The following is a 15,888-nucleotide window of genomic DNA, read 5'->3' on the forward strand; positions in this document are numbered from 1 at the left end:
AAGGAGACTTTATGCAAATTAATTCATTATGCGCAAGTACACAGTGAACACAAGCTGCTATTTACAGAGGGATTAGCCAGCAAATAAATAATACAAACACCTTTTCCTCCCTCTGTGACAAAGATCAGGTTATGATCCCCGACAAGTTAAAATACAGAACATTACAGCAATAGTTTATTTTTCAGGAGCTCCTCCTAGTCTTTTGTGCATTCAGTATGTCTGCATGACATTTGAAGTAGAAGTTGAAGGGTACATCTTTACCGATTAGTTTCATTGCGTGTGAAGCCAGAGGGGCAGTCAGGCATACATTCTCCCCCGTGGATGACAAAGTGAGTGTCACCGGGCAGGTGCACTTGAGAGCACAGGTCCATGGTGATGCAGCGCCAGCCCTCAAACTTGTAAGTGCCCGGGGGACAGTCTGGAACACAGCGGTCCTCGTGGAAATAGTGGAGGCAGGCGGAGCAGGCCATGTCGTTGTTGGGCTCAGTGCAGCTGCCCAGGCACTGGCTGTGGCAACACTCCCCCTTGTCTGTACAGGCCAGCTTGCAGTGATCTGGGCAAACTGGAGGAGACAGGGAGAGACAGGGGAGAGGTCAGTTTTTGGGGTGTTTTTAAACAGTCAGCACTGCTGCTGGACAACAACAAGGTCAACAAGCTGATGCAGCTTCACAACATGTCCAGTGATGAGAAACAGGCAAGAAGATGTGATAAATAGGTTAAAGAGGAGCTAGGATTTTGGCTGCGTCACACCAACGTGTGTTTCTAATATTCTTCCTCCCGTCATGTTTGTATAAAACATTAGAAACATCTCTCCAGTATAACGAAGTCCAGTTCACACTGTAAACAACAAGCTCATTAATGAACATGTAATTGAATTAACACCTCTCTGCCTGTGCCAGAGGTGCTGATATTATCAACTATAGTTATGCTTGTTTCTTGTTTTTTAAACCAGACTGCAGCTGAAAACAGGAGCCATTAAAAATCGCTTCGCAATCAAATGTTACCAGCAAGCCGCTTAGACATAAACTGTCTAACATTATTAATACGTTGCTGAGAATTAAAGGAAAAACAATTGCAAGTCAAGCAAAACTCATTGCCTCTGTCATTACATCTTCTTGCTGAACATCCATCAAGGCTGAGAGAAAAACAGTCACAAAACTTGTGCGGGGTGTTTCAAATTAGGCTTGAGCAACACGAATAAAAGAAGCTCCTCATTCCTTTATTGAGCATCACTAAGAAACCAAAACCCAACACAATGTGCTATCAATAACATGCAGCATTTTCCCACATGCATGGGACAGGCAGACATCTGACTGACTGTGCATCCTGACAAGGTTTATTCTAAAGATCCTCCAAATCCCTGTGACTGCATCAGTATTTATCTCAAAATGACTATTGGATCGTCCCAAAATCGTACCGTGACACATGAAAACAGCAAATGGGTACAATAGGTGTTCGGTTGGTCTTTTACAGTAGCCTATTCATAGAGAAGTACCTCAGGAAAAAAGCTGAAGATTCCAACTGCTAACTAATCTTGAGACACTGCAGGCAAAGGTGTCCTAGTTTTAGACGAATCCACTCCACAGAAAGGCACCTGGAGTGTGTGTGTGTGTGTGTGTGTGTGTGTGTGTGTGTGTGTGTGTGGACTTGGATGAATGGTTGTGAAAGGCCAAGTAAGAAGCTGTTTTTTGCTAATGATTGTTCCCAGTTTGAGCAGTCTCTGTCTCGATAAGAGCTGCTCTGGGAAAGACTGAGTCAAGAGTTCATGTTTCTTCAGGGGAAATGTGGAGCACGATAAAATCAGTCAACATTTGTTTTTTTCAAATGTGCCTTTTCTGCATATTAGAAAGTGTGGATGCAGCAAAGCCCTGCCCCCCACGCCCCTGTGTTGTTTGTATATTGGGGCCTTAAGTGTTTACTATTTATTGTTATGCTCTTTGTTATTGCTGCAAGACAAATTTCCCCACAGGGGCAATAAAGCTGAACTGAACTGAAATAAGAGGCACAGCACTACTGGTTCCTTAGCAACCGCCTCCTGGTGCAAAGCCAGAGCTGGAAGGAAATGTGCACACATTCACACACACACACACAATCTTACGCACTCAGACAGAAGTACACAAAAACACACACACATTTTAACCACTTTCAGGTGTGTTAATATAATTTACAAGACTGTGACACCACACACAGCTTCCCTCCGTGATCAATGTCATTATTTCAGCCATCTGCATCACACACACACACTCACACACTCAGGAAAGAGAAAAGAGTCTACATGATGAAGCATGAGTAAGCATGAGTGCACGTGATGTGTGCACATGCATGTTTGTATGGGAATATTCTGCACATGGCAAAAAAAAGAGAGAACTCGCAACACTGTCTTCTCCCGAAATAGAAAATATATTTATTCAAAGGGCTACATATTAAAAGAGACAATATTCTGCACATGCCAGAAAGACAGAGGAAAGGAGCGCTGCTTGTTTATTTGTTTTTAAATTAAAAGCGGGTGTCAGTCAAGAAAATGAAGCCGGCTGCTGAGCTAATCTCTTAATGAATATTTCATGTTGCTTTACAAAAACATCTGTGTAGGTTAAGAGTGTGACGGTGGACTACACAAATGCTGCAGAGCAAAAATACACATATAGGCTGCATCACTGTGCCAACTATAGTCGCACAGTTTCTCAAATACTTGTCAGTCTCTCTCACATCAGCAACAGTGCAGAACATCTCTGAGCATTCCTTCAAAACAAAAAATAAATAAACTTCTGCAGACCCAATACTGTATTTTTTTGTCCAATACGCTGCAGTACCTCAGGAATTTCCAATAATTGTTCTCCTGATAAGTCAGGCCCTGAAGCTACACTGCACTTTACAGTGGGTCCAAGTATTTTCATGACAGCACAAGTGGGATATTTAGCTGTTGGCCTTTCCTGTGCTATGTATAGTTTGACACTATGTATATGTTCTGCCACACCAGGGCTCTGCGGTGCTTCATGAATACTGTATCTAACTATCCTGGATCTTATCCAAAACAAACGGCAAAGATCTTTTTTTAAAACTACAGCATCAAATGCCAACACACACACACATGCACACTCAGACACACATACACACACAGGTCCTCGCGTAACAGCTGTGATTTGATTGGAAATATGATGCTGACATTAGGGTGTTTAAAGCAGGAAGAGCAGGGTTGCACATATGCAGAGCGAGGTTTAAAAAAAAAAGAAAAAAAAAGCGACAGAAACGTCAGCCAGGCTTCATTTTCTTGGACTCCTACCAAAAGGGGGCAGCCAAGGCAAACTCTAATGAGCCTCATTGGAGGAGGTCCCTTCCTTCTGCATCATTTTAACAGATTCCTCAATGAAGAGAAATTCCAAACATGCATACCTTCCGCCAGAAGAAAGCCGAGGGAGGGGGAGTTGCTGCCTTAAATCCATATAAGTCGACCCGGTTTCACTGTGTGACCAAACAACCCGTGGTATCAAGGATACAATCCTCTATTTATAGATGCCCCTAATGCAGCCCTATTTCCACACTGCTGCTCTGTACAGATAGCTATGCTGGGCATTGTGGGTTTCCACTACTTCAAAGGGAAGGGACTACCTAACAAGGGGCTCCTCTTAAGATAAGTCGTCATCATCCTCGTAGTCCCCTGAGTGGGGTATTTGATATGAGCAGGAAGATATTAGAAGCGTCAGCAGATTGGTATTTGACCCCATTGAAGCATAATATGTATTACATAAAGCAATTACTGAGAGAACAAATAAACTGAGGCAACAAAAAACTTTGACAATAACCTGTGTCTGCAGAGTTTAATAAGTCAAACTAGCCCAGAGATGGGGGCTGAGAGGTTTCTGATCATGTTCCTCTCATACAGTAGTTACACAACCTCCCTCCCTCCTGCTCTTTCCCTGAGCAAACACAGTCAGGTCAGACACCATAGCCAACCACCAGCCTGCCCCTGCTGTTCACCAGAGCACTGCGACACAAGGAGTGGCACGGTCCATTTCATCAATAGCAAAAACGAGACAACAAGTCAGCACCAAGGAGTCTCCCGTCCCCTCTGAGCCGGCTGGTGCATCCCTACAACCGCCGTTACATACAGCACCAAGGAGGGAGGGTGGATGAGTATAAGTGTGTGTGTCTGTCTGTGTGTATGGGGGGGGGGGTTGAGGGGGGGCATCACTAATAGGCTGAGAGACACTGTTTGTTTTTTGTTCTAAAGGTATCCTCCAGTCGCTGGACTATGTGAAGAATCTGCAGAATGTTCCAGGCCGCAGAGGATTCAAGGGGGAGAATGTTAATCCCTTGTTCCGCTGCAACAACACAATAACAACTTCAGGAATTGCCACGGAAACCTGAGAGGAGGAGACTATTTTAGCTGCAGACATGATTGTGAAGAAGTATCTGAGATAAGAAAACAGGAGTAAACATCAAATGTGCAGAAATCTGTCAGCAGCGATGAACAGAACCAGATTTAGATAAAAACAAAAAAAACAAAAAGGTGATGTAGAAGTGCAGAGTAGTAAATTTATTCCTCCATCAAAGTGCAGCATTGCAAAGGGTAGGGAGGTGGGGGGGTTTGCGGGTCATATGACCCATAGCCCTTCAACCATGCCTTACCCCTCCTATTTCACCACAGTCTGTATCAACAACAACAACAACTACAAAAAAAACAGCTTTTATTCAATAACAAGATGACTAGGTTTCAACACCGTCTACTTGGAGAAGTCTGAGTGTGATGGGACGGTGAGTTCTCACATTTTGGTTTCTAAAAAAAACATATTAAAAACCTTATTGAATAAAAAATGCTGGTGCATGAGCGGAGGATTGCAATGCAGCAATGCCTCTCATCTGAATGCAAGTCATGCCCCGTTTGCTGGAGAGCACGCTGTGGAAGTCGACTACTACACTGTTTACACCGGGAGGCTGGTGACACGTTTACTGCCGGCAGGCCACTGCCACCTCTGAAGGTGAAGTACGGTGTGGAAATATTAAAAAAAAAATTGGAAAATGATATAATTCAACCCCCCCCCCCCCCAAAAGAAATAAAAAATAAAATAAAATAAAAAATAAAAAATCCAATCACAGTTGTCAGCCATAGTGAAGCATGAAAAAATGATTAAATGAAAGATGAAACATTTCATTCTTCATAACATATCAAAGAGCACTATGTTTTCCCTGTGTCATTGAAGATAGGCAGGAAGCGTGACAGACAGTTGGGAAATCATTCATTATTCACAGTGGGGCTCAGGGGGAGGGGGGGAGGAGGGACAGGAGGGAGGAGGGTGTAGGGGAGGAGGAGGGTGGGGGTTAAACTGGGAGCTCTGCGCTGGGCCAATCGCAGGCGGGCAGGGGAGGTTCTAATTCTGATGACTGACATGTTATTGAGTCTGGAGCAGAGATGGTAAACAAGTCCTCTCTTGAGCAGGCGTTGGGAGGAGGGGGGAGAGTCGTAACCATAGTGATTAAGCATGGCTTTTCCACTGATTCGTGGGGAACCATAAGTTAAGGAAAAAACCTGAACAGACGTAGCTTACTCCACAACAACCCCCGAGTAACAGTATTCCTGTAAACACTGCTGAGCTGACCCTTAAGTGGAACACCGTCTTAATAACAAAACATGACCGGGTTATGGGAGGAATTATGTTTAAATATTCCGCAGGAAGTAATACATTTTATCTGCCTGACATTTTAAAGCCACTTAAGATAAATTCAAGAGTATAAATATAATAATGTAAATTAGTGTATTTTGAAATGCTTGAGAGGAAAATAAGAACATAATCACCATTAGCTTTGGTGCGACTGTGTGATTTTGAAGGAGTTGATTATAGTAGCTGCACATTAAGTGTCAGTGTATTTCTTTGCTCCACAATATAAACGGGGCCATAACTCCATTAGGACATGATTAAATTTATCTCTACATCACCTCCATTTACCAACGTATTCACTCTGCTGCACACCACAGTAATCCACTGCACTGTGGGGATGCAAAAGACTCCCACTCTGTGCACAGTCAGAGCCGGTGAGCTCAGGTTACCAGAGCTGAAAGCAGTAGCAGACAGTAAGGTAGCAGAACAGGAGTACAGTAGGAGACGGCAGGCCCATCATGGGCTGCTGCAGCTTGGATCGAGGGGCCGACCCCCCCGGCTCCCCGAGCTCCATCAGGCCACATCCTCATCCGGCAACCCGATCCTCCCTGGGAGCCCCCAGTGGATCACTCCAGACACTTGTTTAAACCACATCAGCCCAGACAGCCAGAGAGAGGATGCTTCCTCCGCTCAGAGCCAAAGGCAAACCGCATCAGAGATTCCAGTGCTGTCTCACAGCTACAGTGATAGAGTCTCAAGTCCCAGGATGGACTGATCCAACCTAAAGAGGTGTTTTCCACCTCTGCAGACCATTCTGCTGATCACAGGGCTTTTTTGTTTGTGTTTTTTTCGGGGGGAACACTGCACAGCGTCATGATGTGATTTTCTCATGCAGACAGCTGGCTCAGGAGAGCTTGGCTAAATCTCTGTTCAGTCCTGCTCACAAAGGTGTGTGTGAGCCCACTCCTCCCCGTCCCAGTGTTTCTGGGTCTCTTCCACTCCCATGCCCACTAAAGACCAGCAATGTGTTTTTCACACAACTATGTGCTGGTCTGTGTGTTCAGGCATGCGTGGCATTTCCCCTCACTCGCGTTCTGTCACAACAACACACACACACACACCCCTTCCTTCTACCCTCAGGCCTCGACCAATTCTGCAGCTGCTGCTGCTGTTGTTGTTATTGTTGTTGTTGTTGTTGTTGTTGTTGTTGTTGCTTTGTTGTTGATTGCACCCTAGCAGGACACAGGTATGTATCAGCATCACATGTGAAAACATATTAAAAACATGTCCAAACAGTGGGAAAAGCCAGTAAGAAGATACAATGTCACTGATACTTTACCAACATAACACTATATGCATGGCCATGAATATCCTCACAGGCTTTGACATAATTCTTCACAAGTGTTATGTTGTTATAACCTTAGTATGATAGGTAGGGGTACAATTAAATTAGCCATGCTGCCGAGATATCTAAATATCACATTGCATTAATATAATAATAATGTTGTAATTCTACCCAGAGGCGGTTCTTGCAAGCTGAAAGGACTGGTTGTTTATTTGATTACATAAGTAACAGAAAATAATCAAACATAGAAAGGAAATGGACATAACCATTCATAACACATCGCAAATAAACACATCCAAGGGTCTTTCATAAAGAGCTACTTCACAAAAGTATCCAGAACTGTGCAGTGAAGTCAAATCCAATTAACTGAGAGCTGGACACAAGCTGAACTTCTGAATCCCTGTGGGCCTGACTTCTAGTAAGCCAGAGGTCCCAGAGTCCTACTACGTCCCCGGACAGAGGAACCCCCTGGAGGCATATTTGTAACATGAAGGCAGGCCTCTGCAGCAGTCTTCCTCATTAAATCAGACAATCTTTGGACTCACTCACAGTGGTAGCCATGAGTTGGAGGGCTGGCTCTATCATGCGGATTTATGGTTCAGAATCATTTCAGCCGCACTTTGAATGGCATATCTAAATCAAGTATTATTACAGAGATGTGCTCTGTGACTTTTATAATATAATAATAAATTAATTATATAATAATTATAATACAATTCTGATGCTGATCTGGTCAGTTGAACGAGGCGAGGGGGGCAGGAGCAATTCAGAAATACAGCCACTTTAATAGTTTTATTTGTTTGTTCACCTCCTCTGATTAAGCCACATAAATGGCTTTGAAAAGTGACAAGCTGCTAAGCTTAGTCAGATGCTGTAACACGTATTAGTATGGGAAAAGCAACTTTGGGGAGAATTCTGTTAATTTTTTTTCTCACATATTCGGAGGTGTTTCCTCTCACTGAAAGTGGCTTCTAAAAATACCTGACTTCCCAGATCTGCTTCATTAAATACAGTGTGTTTCCTGGCAGCGCCGTGTAATGCTGGCCGGCTGGCAAGTTGCGTGGCCTGGCTGTTTTGCTAGCTGGGTGACTGGTAGGGGTTATTGAGAGCATCAGGCCTTCACATGTCTTCCTTTACGTTGCATTATAATCCCTCTAGTGAACGTAGAGGAGACACCGACAAAAAAAAGCAACAAAAAAAAAAAACACTAAGGACTAATACGTGGTTACTTGTACAAAGTGTAAACGGTATTTATGAGACTCTAGCTTTAGAGAAACATGAAGTGTACACATGAAATGATTTGGCTCAGGTGCTGGATGTTTGCAGGCTCAGTCTAACACCTGGCTGTGTACCCACCTGTCCCTCCAGCCATATGGACTAATGTTGATTCTCTACACTTTCAAACCAAAACAGCTTTTCAATAATAAACACCTTTTCTTTTTCTCTTTTTTTTTTCCATAAGCAACCATATGCGGTACTTTGTCTTACATTTTTACTCTGTACCCAAACTTGGTTCAGCCTATCATCACCATGAGCATCAGAATAGTAGTGGCTCCGATGCCAAGGTCTATTTCGGCAGATGACCATCTGCAGCTTTGCGGCACACGGTGCCCAGACTTCGTCCTGGCACGCTGTCCGGCATACATTCTCCCTGCTGGCACGACGTCTGGACTCAAAATGACACATCTTCATTTCACATTGACTTCAAGGAGGCCCTAATCCTGATTAAGCATAGCAACATTTGCCTTGAGCTTAAAAGCTGGTGGGGATAAGTTTGTCTTCATTGTGAACATTCCTACCAGGTTAAAACAGAGTACTCTGCAAACACTGATGAGGCTATTAGTCGACACGGCTGATTATCAGTAGACTGTAAATCCTGATATTAGGCTTCAGTTTGGTTAAGTTTTATGTTCAGATTAATGTTTGTTTGTATGTGCAGGCTACATGTACATCAGGGATCACATTAGGGCCCAGTGTCTTATATTGCAGTCTCTGTCTGCATGTCTGACTGCAGCTTTCAGATGACAGTGGCTGCTTGCTGGCACTTGCACGCGCAGACTGCGGTGAAATGCTGTTGCTCAGCCCGTTCCTCCAGTACATCTCCCTCTTCTCTTTGGGATATTATGCCTCAGTGTCTGCCACCTCAGTGGAGCCTGACGTTCTGTACAGTCCTATTAACCACTTCAAATATGACATCTGGATTTAGGGTTTCCTTTTTCCTCCATTTAATTTCATTTTCACAGTGAGTTTCTTGAGGATACACACAGTCTCCTTTTTGTGAGGCAGCACTCGTTCATAAAGAAAAAAAAAAAGGACAAGCTGCGGGTTCAGCAGGGACAGTTGTGCCCAGAGTTAACATCTGTTACGACAGGACACTGAGACTATTCTCTCCAACCGGGATCCTGCACGGAGACTTCAGGCTAGCCTTTTCAAGTGCTATAGTCTGATAAGATAGAATTGTCCCAGATGGTATCACTGCAAAATGCATCTGCATTGATCCAGTATCTGTTGTAGACAAAGCTTCATTTCACATGAAAGAGACCTGTCAGGAGTTTACCTGTAAACACACAAACCATGCGCTTGTTCTGCCAGTTTCCTATCTCTGCAGTGAGTTAAAAGCTTGCAGCTTGCAGGCACTTTATGGACAGCTGAACAACATAGAGGGGTAAAGGCACTTACTGCTGACTTTGTGGCATGTTTGCATACTGATAAAGCCAGAGAGCAACAGTGATGGGAAATGTTTGGCAGCATTCAACAATGCACTAGTTTTCACTTGATCCTTTTACATGAAAGAGTGTGCCTGGATACCAAAATTAGGGGCTACATTACCTTAAATGTATCCTTTATTCCAAGTGGTTGAAGGTGACAATCAAACAACCGGTGTGGGTTACCATTTAAACGCAAAGGCACCAATTACACTAAAAAGCCATTACAGTGCAGTAAACAGTGAACTCATAATAGCTTGTCCTCATTGGTAATTGGGTAACAACAGCACCAAATATGGCAGTTGCACAAAGCCAGTGCAGTGGAGTGTAAAAAACGTCACTGTTTACAAGTCTCTGAACAAATTGGGAGTTACGTCACCTTCAGTTAAGTTTCACTCACAGCCTCGGAGCAGACACAGCTCCTCAGTTTCAACCTAAGTTTCTGTGGTAATCAGATTTTACCATGACGCAAGTCTCCCATTCACCTCTGGTCTTAAACACAAGCAGCGCAGTCATGTTACAGAAAGCGTGGAAATCATAGGAGTTACAGGCTGTAGTCCGCTATCTAATCTCTACCACATTTGGTTTAGGGACACAGTTCCAGTGGGAAATCAAATACAGGTTGAGCTGTGCTCGACAACCTGGTACAGTATGATAGACATGGGCCGTGAGACTTGAAAAAAGAGTTTCTGCTACAGGGGCTCGGGACGGACCCAGGGGTCAAAGGTCAGAGGCTAAAGGCCATGGGGCAGAGTATGGATAAAGCTGTGCCTGGCCAAACTGTGCCAACAGCAGAGGACGGCAGCCGATGTGGATGGAGCAGGACAGCTGACGGGCCTTAAACAGTCCCCAGCCCACACTTCCTATTGGCTACCGGTGACATCATGGTTCTATCCCCATTTTTCACCTCCTCTTTTCAGAGTGGGCGGAGAGTTCAGTTCTTCCTCCTCCTCCTCCTCCTCCTCCTCCTCTCTTGCTCTCCACTCGACCGGGATGTTTCTCTCTTTCTCTCTCTTTCTCTCCATCTCACACACTCACACATGCACGCACACATGCACCACACACACTCACCACACACACATTCAGCTTTATTTGCCCCCTTTTAGGGACCTCAGCAGCTCACATGGCCACCCTTGTTCAGGAGGAGGAAAGAGAGGGGGAAGAAAGGAGCAAGAAAACGAAAAGAAGAACCAAACAACTACAGAGGGGGAGAAATCTATCTATCCTTTGATGGAGGTGCGTGCAAGTTGTCTCCCTCCGTTGGTGTGGAAACTAAAGGCTGCTAGTGTGACACTCACAGGACGTGGCATGCGCACAGGGCTGCAGAGTGTACTCTTCGTAGCCCCCCCCCCCAACCGCCACATCACACTTAGTTACCGTTAATGTCCACCATGTGGTCTCCAATGGGTCAGCGTGTGGTGCGTTAGCATGAGGCAGAATGAGCCACACAAACAGAGCCGTACACCAACACACACTGCACATATGCTAAGGTTTGTTTTTTTTCCTCAAACAAGCCTTTCTTAATTAACACAAGCCAAATGAGGAGTTTTGTTTGGTGCATCATGCTTCACAATCTGTTATTGTGAAAGTCTGGGTCTGACATTTTCACTAGCAGACAGTTCACAAAATTACCAGCTGGGCTTCACTGTGATATGTCTCCAGTAATGAAACAAAAGGATGCTCAAAGGAAGAGAGAAAAAGACACACAGAGAGAAAGAAGACCCTCGGAACAAGCATATTGAGAAATAATTGCCTAATATGAAAAAGATGTGCTGGAAGAACAAAAAAAAAAAGGAGGAACATACATGTAGCAGAGGGATGTGGCTTTTTTGGCGAGGTCGTAATCACAGGAGTTGATCCCTGTGCCAGACAGGTGTTCCATGTCTGATGAGGAGGGATGGAAGGAAAGGTGACAAGAGTGGGCTTAAATCGGCCAGTCAGCTGACCTCCCTGAGCTCTGCAACAGTCAGAGGCACTGTTCAGTCCAGGATCACATCCCTCCATTAGAGATTAGCTTTTAGTCGGATTAAGGAGGAGTCAGTGCACGTAGGAGAGGTGAAATGTCATCACAGCACTGCAGGAGGAACCGAGGGGGCTGCGGCGGAGAGCAGGAGCAGGGTGGAGGGGTCTGGTGGAAGGATCTGCCACGGCCCCTGCATGTATCCCACAAAGACTAGATGTTAAACCGTGTTCAGGTCAGGCCATTAGGGCAGAGCGTGACAGCTCCTAACCTCCTTCTCGTCTCGTCCCCCTTTGATAAGTGCAAGCGGCATCATTATAAACTCCACAGGTGTGACTGCACAGTAAATGAGATCATTCAAAAGGATGGCACAGAGGGCAGAGAGGAGACGTGCCAATAGCGAGGCAGAGAAATGGGCACAGAGAACAAGCCAGCCACCAACCACGGGAAGTGCTAAGCCCCCACCGTGTCAAACATGAGACTTCCAGAAATGACTGAAACAAAATACCCACGCTTTCTCCCCCAAACAAACAATGACTTCCATTGTGTAATGCAGCAGCGCACACAAGCTGTCAGGAAAGACATAAAGACACAGTATGTAAACACAAGTCTGGGGAGATGGGTTTTGGGATATTTAGTACAACAATGCATATACTGACAAAGACAGTTTCCCTCAATATTATTTCAACCACTGGTGCACTTACATAACATAGAAAAATGATGCACAGTGACTGGTTTGAGGGAATCCTTCAAGCTGAATGAAGAAAGTCTAAGCAGGAGCTGAAGCTGTGAGACATGATCAGGATTGTTTTGTGCGACTTTGTGGAATATATCCTGTCATTCACTCTGCTCCTCTCTCACATACGTATGTGTGGGAATCAGCAGAAAGAGGACACTGCACCAATGCACACGCTGCATGGACAAGAGGAGCCGGCTCTATATTTACTTGGGAGCTGCTGTGCCCCTGCTGTCCCCAGATGCAGTAATTTGTTGGAGTTATTTCATAAATGTCTTGTTAACTATTATTGGTCTGAAAGCCGCCAAATTGCACATCATGAACTGTAACAAATTGAAGGCCCGAGGCTGAATTCACTGTTTCACGGTAGCACTGCTGCAGCCCTGGAACTCACCTAGTAACAGATGATACAAGGAGCCTTTGTCACATTTATATTCCCCGTGCAATATTATCTTAACACAGTGACATGAACTGGTGTTAAACATTGCCTGTGCGTGACTGTGTGTGCTGAGTTACACATCGTCTAGTCCTCATTTTTGAAGAATGAAATCACAACAAGCACCCAGAGGAGAGCAGGATCCACACCTGCTAGATCAGTGATTTCCTCCAGAATGCACTTAAGACAAACACACAAGGGCACGCACACATTCACATGCTTTCGAACAGCCGGTGCTGGGCTGGCTACAGACAGCCAGGGGACACATAGCTGGCTGAGAGAGGGAATGGGAGCACGCTGCTCAATCAATGAGCCATCAATCACTCACACACTGACACACACACACACACACACACACACACACACAGTGAGACGGAGCAAACACAGGAAACAGGAGACCATATCCTTTAACTACCACTCAAAAGAAAGTCATCAAAGTGCTGGCACTGACTACAGGCCTTTCTTCCATGGCCAAATTTCCAGGCACTGCTTTGTCTTGTGGTGGTTTGATTGGAGCTAATATTACTTTGCCCTAACCCCTCTGAGGAGTTGTGCGTGTGTGTGCGTGCCTGTCTTATACAGTCTATTGCACCACAACATTTATCTGCTTTCCTAACTAGCCCACTGCTACTGGGCCTTACTGCACTCTGCTGAGCTCTCAGACAGCAAAGGGTTGTTGGCAAGGAGATGGCAGCAATTTAAAGTGATACACTTCTGTCATCTATTTGATAGTTAAGGGGAGTGGAGTATTTCTTTATTATCATTATTATTATCGTTGTTGTTGAATAATCTGTAGAACTATTATTGTTGGATAATCTATAGAGCTGTTTATTTTATTTTTTAACACTTTATTCTGAATTCATGGACCTGCAAAGTATTGTCAATCTTTTGGCTCTAAACTTTATACAAATTATAGGAAAAACAGAGGTAAAACAACAAAACTTCTAATTAGACAATTAATATTAATTAGTAATAAAACCTTTACTCAGAGCACGAAGGTCAGAGGAAAATGAAAAAAAAAACCTGTATAAATAAGTGAAATTCAAAAAAAAAAAAAAAAAGTTTTCCTGGAACCTCTGCTGTTTTGATGACATCCCGTGTTTACCTAAGATTAATAACAGTTAACAGTTTACATAGTTCCTTCCAAGGACTTCTCTGGAAATTGCACAACCATAAAAAGTGTTATCACGCATTTTTATCTTCTATAAAAGGTTGAGAAATTAAAAACGTCTGTCACGATTTCTGAGAACCAGAGACACAACCCTTTTAAATGTTTATGACTTTGTTTTTTGACCAACAATCCAAAACCCAAATATGTTCAATTTGAAATGATCATTCACATTTTAGAAGCTGGAGCTGGACAATGTGTGGCAATTTTTTTTTATTTCATCAATGACTTTTATGTCAAATTGATCATCAAAGTTGGTACTGATCAAGTTTTGGTACGAGCTTGAATAAACAGGAGCGGAATCAGGAGCACAACATCAGAGCGAGTGGCAGACACAGACAGTCCTCCAGATCAAAGGGACATTCCAGCGTTTCTTCCCACCCCCTTTTCTGCCTGCAGGAGCACATTCCTGCTGCATGTAGGCAACACCAGGCACACCTGAAGCATGTTATTACTGCATCGCCTGTCCTCGAGGGGGAAAAAACACAAGTTCATCGAGTTGCCCTGGGAGCAAAATGAGCTCACCCGGCTCTTACATCGTGTTCCCGATGTGTCTTGGAAGCAGAGCACGTCCGACACGTAAACAAGAGTTTTGAGTCGTCTCCAGGCCGAGCGGCTCCTTTTCTGTGGCCCTCGAGGGGGGGCTGGAGGGTGGGGAGGTGGCGGGGCCGGGGGGGCAGCAAAAGGCGGCCATCGGTGCCAAGTTAATGTACACAGTGAAGAGTAAACAACACTAGAGGATGTCCTCGTGTCCCTGAACATGTGACAGCATGCCCTCCTGTCCGCACTGTCACTCTGTGTCAGCTCTCATTACCTACAGCACTACATGACCGACGCTGACTGACGGACGGATACCTAATGCTGCACGGGTGAGAGCAGGGGGCTGGGATCCCCATGGCAACGGAGGGGGTGACCTCTAGGCTTACAAGCTCTTATAAATATTGCCCATCAATTATTAATAATATATGAGGAGTAGGTTTCAGGTTTGGTTTTTGATGTGTTTCACAATTAAGGCAGAAATAAGGGGTCACGCTTTTAAATCGGACCAAAACAACACAAACAATGATCAAACTTTCATCCTCTCCCTCCACTGATCTCTCTGTGGTGGTTGTTGTCGACCTCGCCGCCTCCACAAAGGTCCTGTCGGCTTATTCAACAACAGCTATAAGTTATGTGGTTAGTGCTGCAGCACCAGGGGGGATATACAAATGAAAGGGTGGAGCGAGCCCTGAACACTCAACCCCTCTCCCTTGACACAAGACACCCCCCCACACACACACACACACATCCCACCCCATCCTCCCCGGGTCTCATCATGCATCAAACAGAGCTGCACGCCCCTCGCTTCTCCACAGAGACCCGAGGACGGCCACGCCAGCATTGTGTCGGCGTTTTTTTTTTGTTTTTTTTTTAAGGCCTGGCGAAGTCAGCTAGCGACGGGAGCGGGGAGGGATCAATACATCTTGGCAGCTCAACGCCTCATGTCATCAGCATCCATGTAATATACTGCCTCAGAACAGGAGAACAGAGGATACACTCTGTGTGACCTCCAAGATAAAAAAAAGGGAGAATCTGTCAGTGCAGGAAAAAAAAACAAAAAAACTCATGCGCTTGCCTGGATAAAGATTTCATTAAGCCTTTGAAGAAGAAGTTAAACTCTATTACTCTACTACTGTTGCATCTTGAACAACTGAAAGTGAGAACTGGGCACCTCAGGATTGTATTTCACACTGTTAAGTCTCTATCAAATATGTGGAGGAATGTGTATTTGTCAACACCTGCCTCTGAGGAAAGGAAACTAAGTATTCCAATTTTTATTTGCAACATAAATAGTAAATAATAGTTCAAATAAACTACTGTATAACTTGTCTGGTGAGGCCCCTGGGACTCCACTTTAAAGCAGCAGCAGTGGTGTATGTTTCATGGTGCGACCGGGACAACAGC

The 15,888-nt window shown here is 44.6% G+C and overlaps 1 protein-coding gene across 1 annotated transcript in view; it reads right to left on the reverse strand.

Moving 5' to 3' along the window:
* Positions 1 to 15,888, reverse strand: part of igf1ra (insulin-like growth factor 1a receptor) — a 73,252-nt gene that overhangs the window by 18,842 nt on the left and 38,522 nt on the right. The window contains exon 3 of the mRNA XM_085779245.1: positions 262 to 562. Within this exon, the coding sequence (XP_085635371.1) occupies positions 262 to 562 (301 nt within the window). The remainder of the gene's footprint in view (positions 1 to 261; positions 563 to 15,888) is intronic.

Source organism: Trachurus japonicus, chromosome 6 (genome assembly GCF_045865225.1).
Source record: "Trachurus japonicus isolate A0001 chromosome 6, Traja_1.0".
NCBI lineage: Eukaryota > Metazoa > Chordata > Actinopteri > Carangiformes > Carangidae > Trachurus > Trachurus japonicus.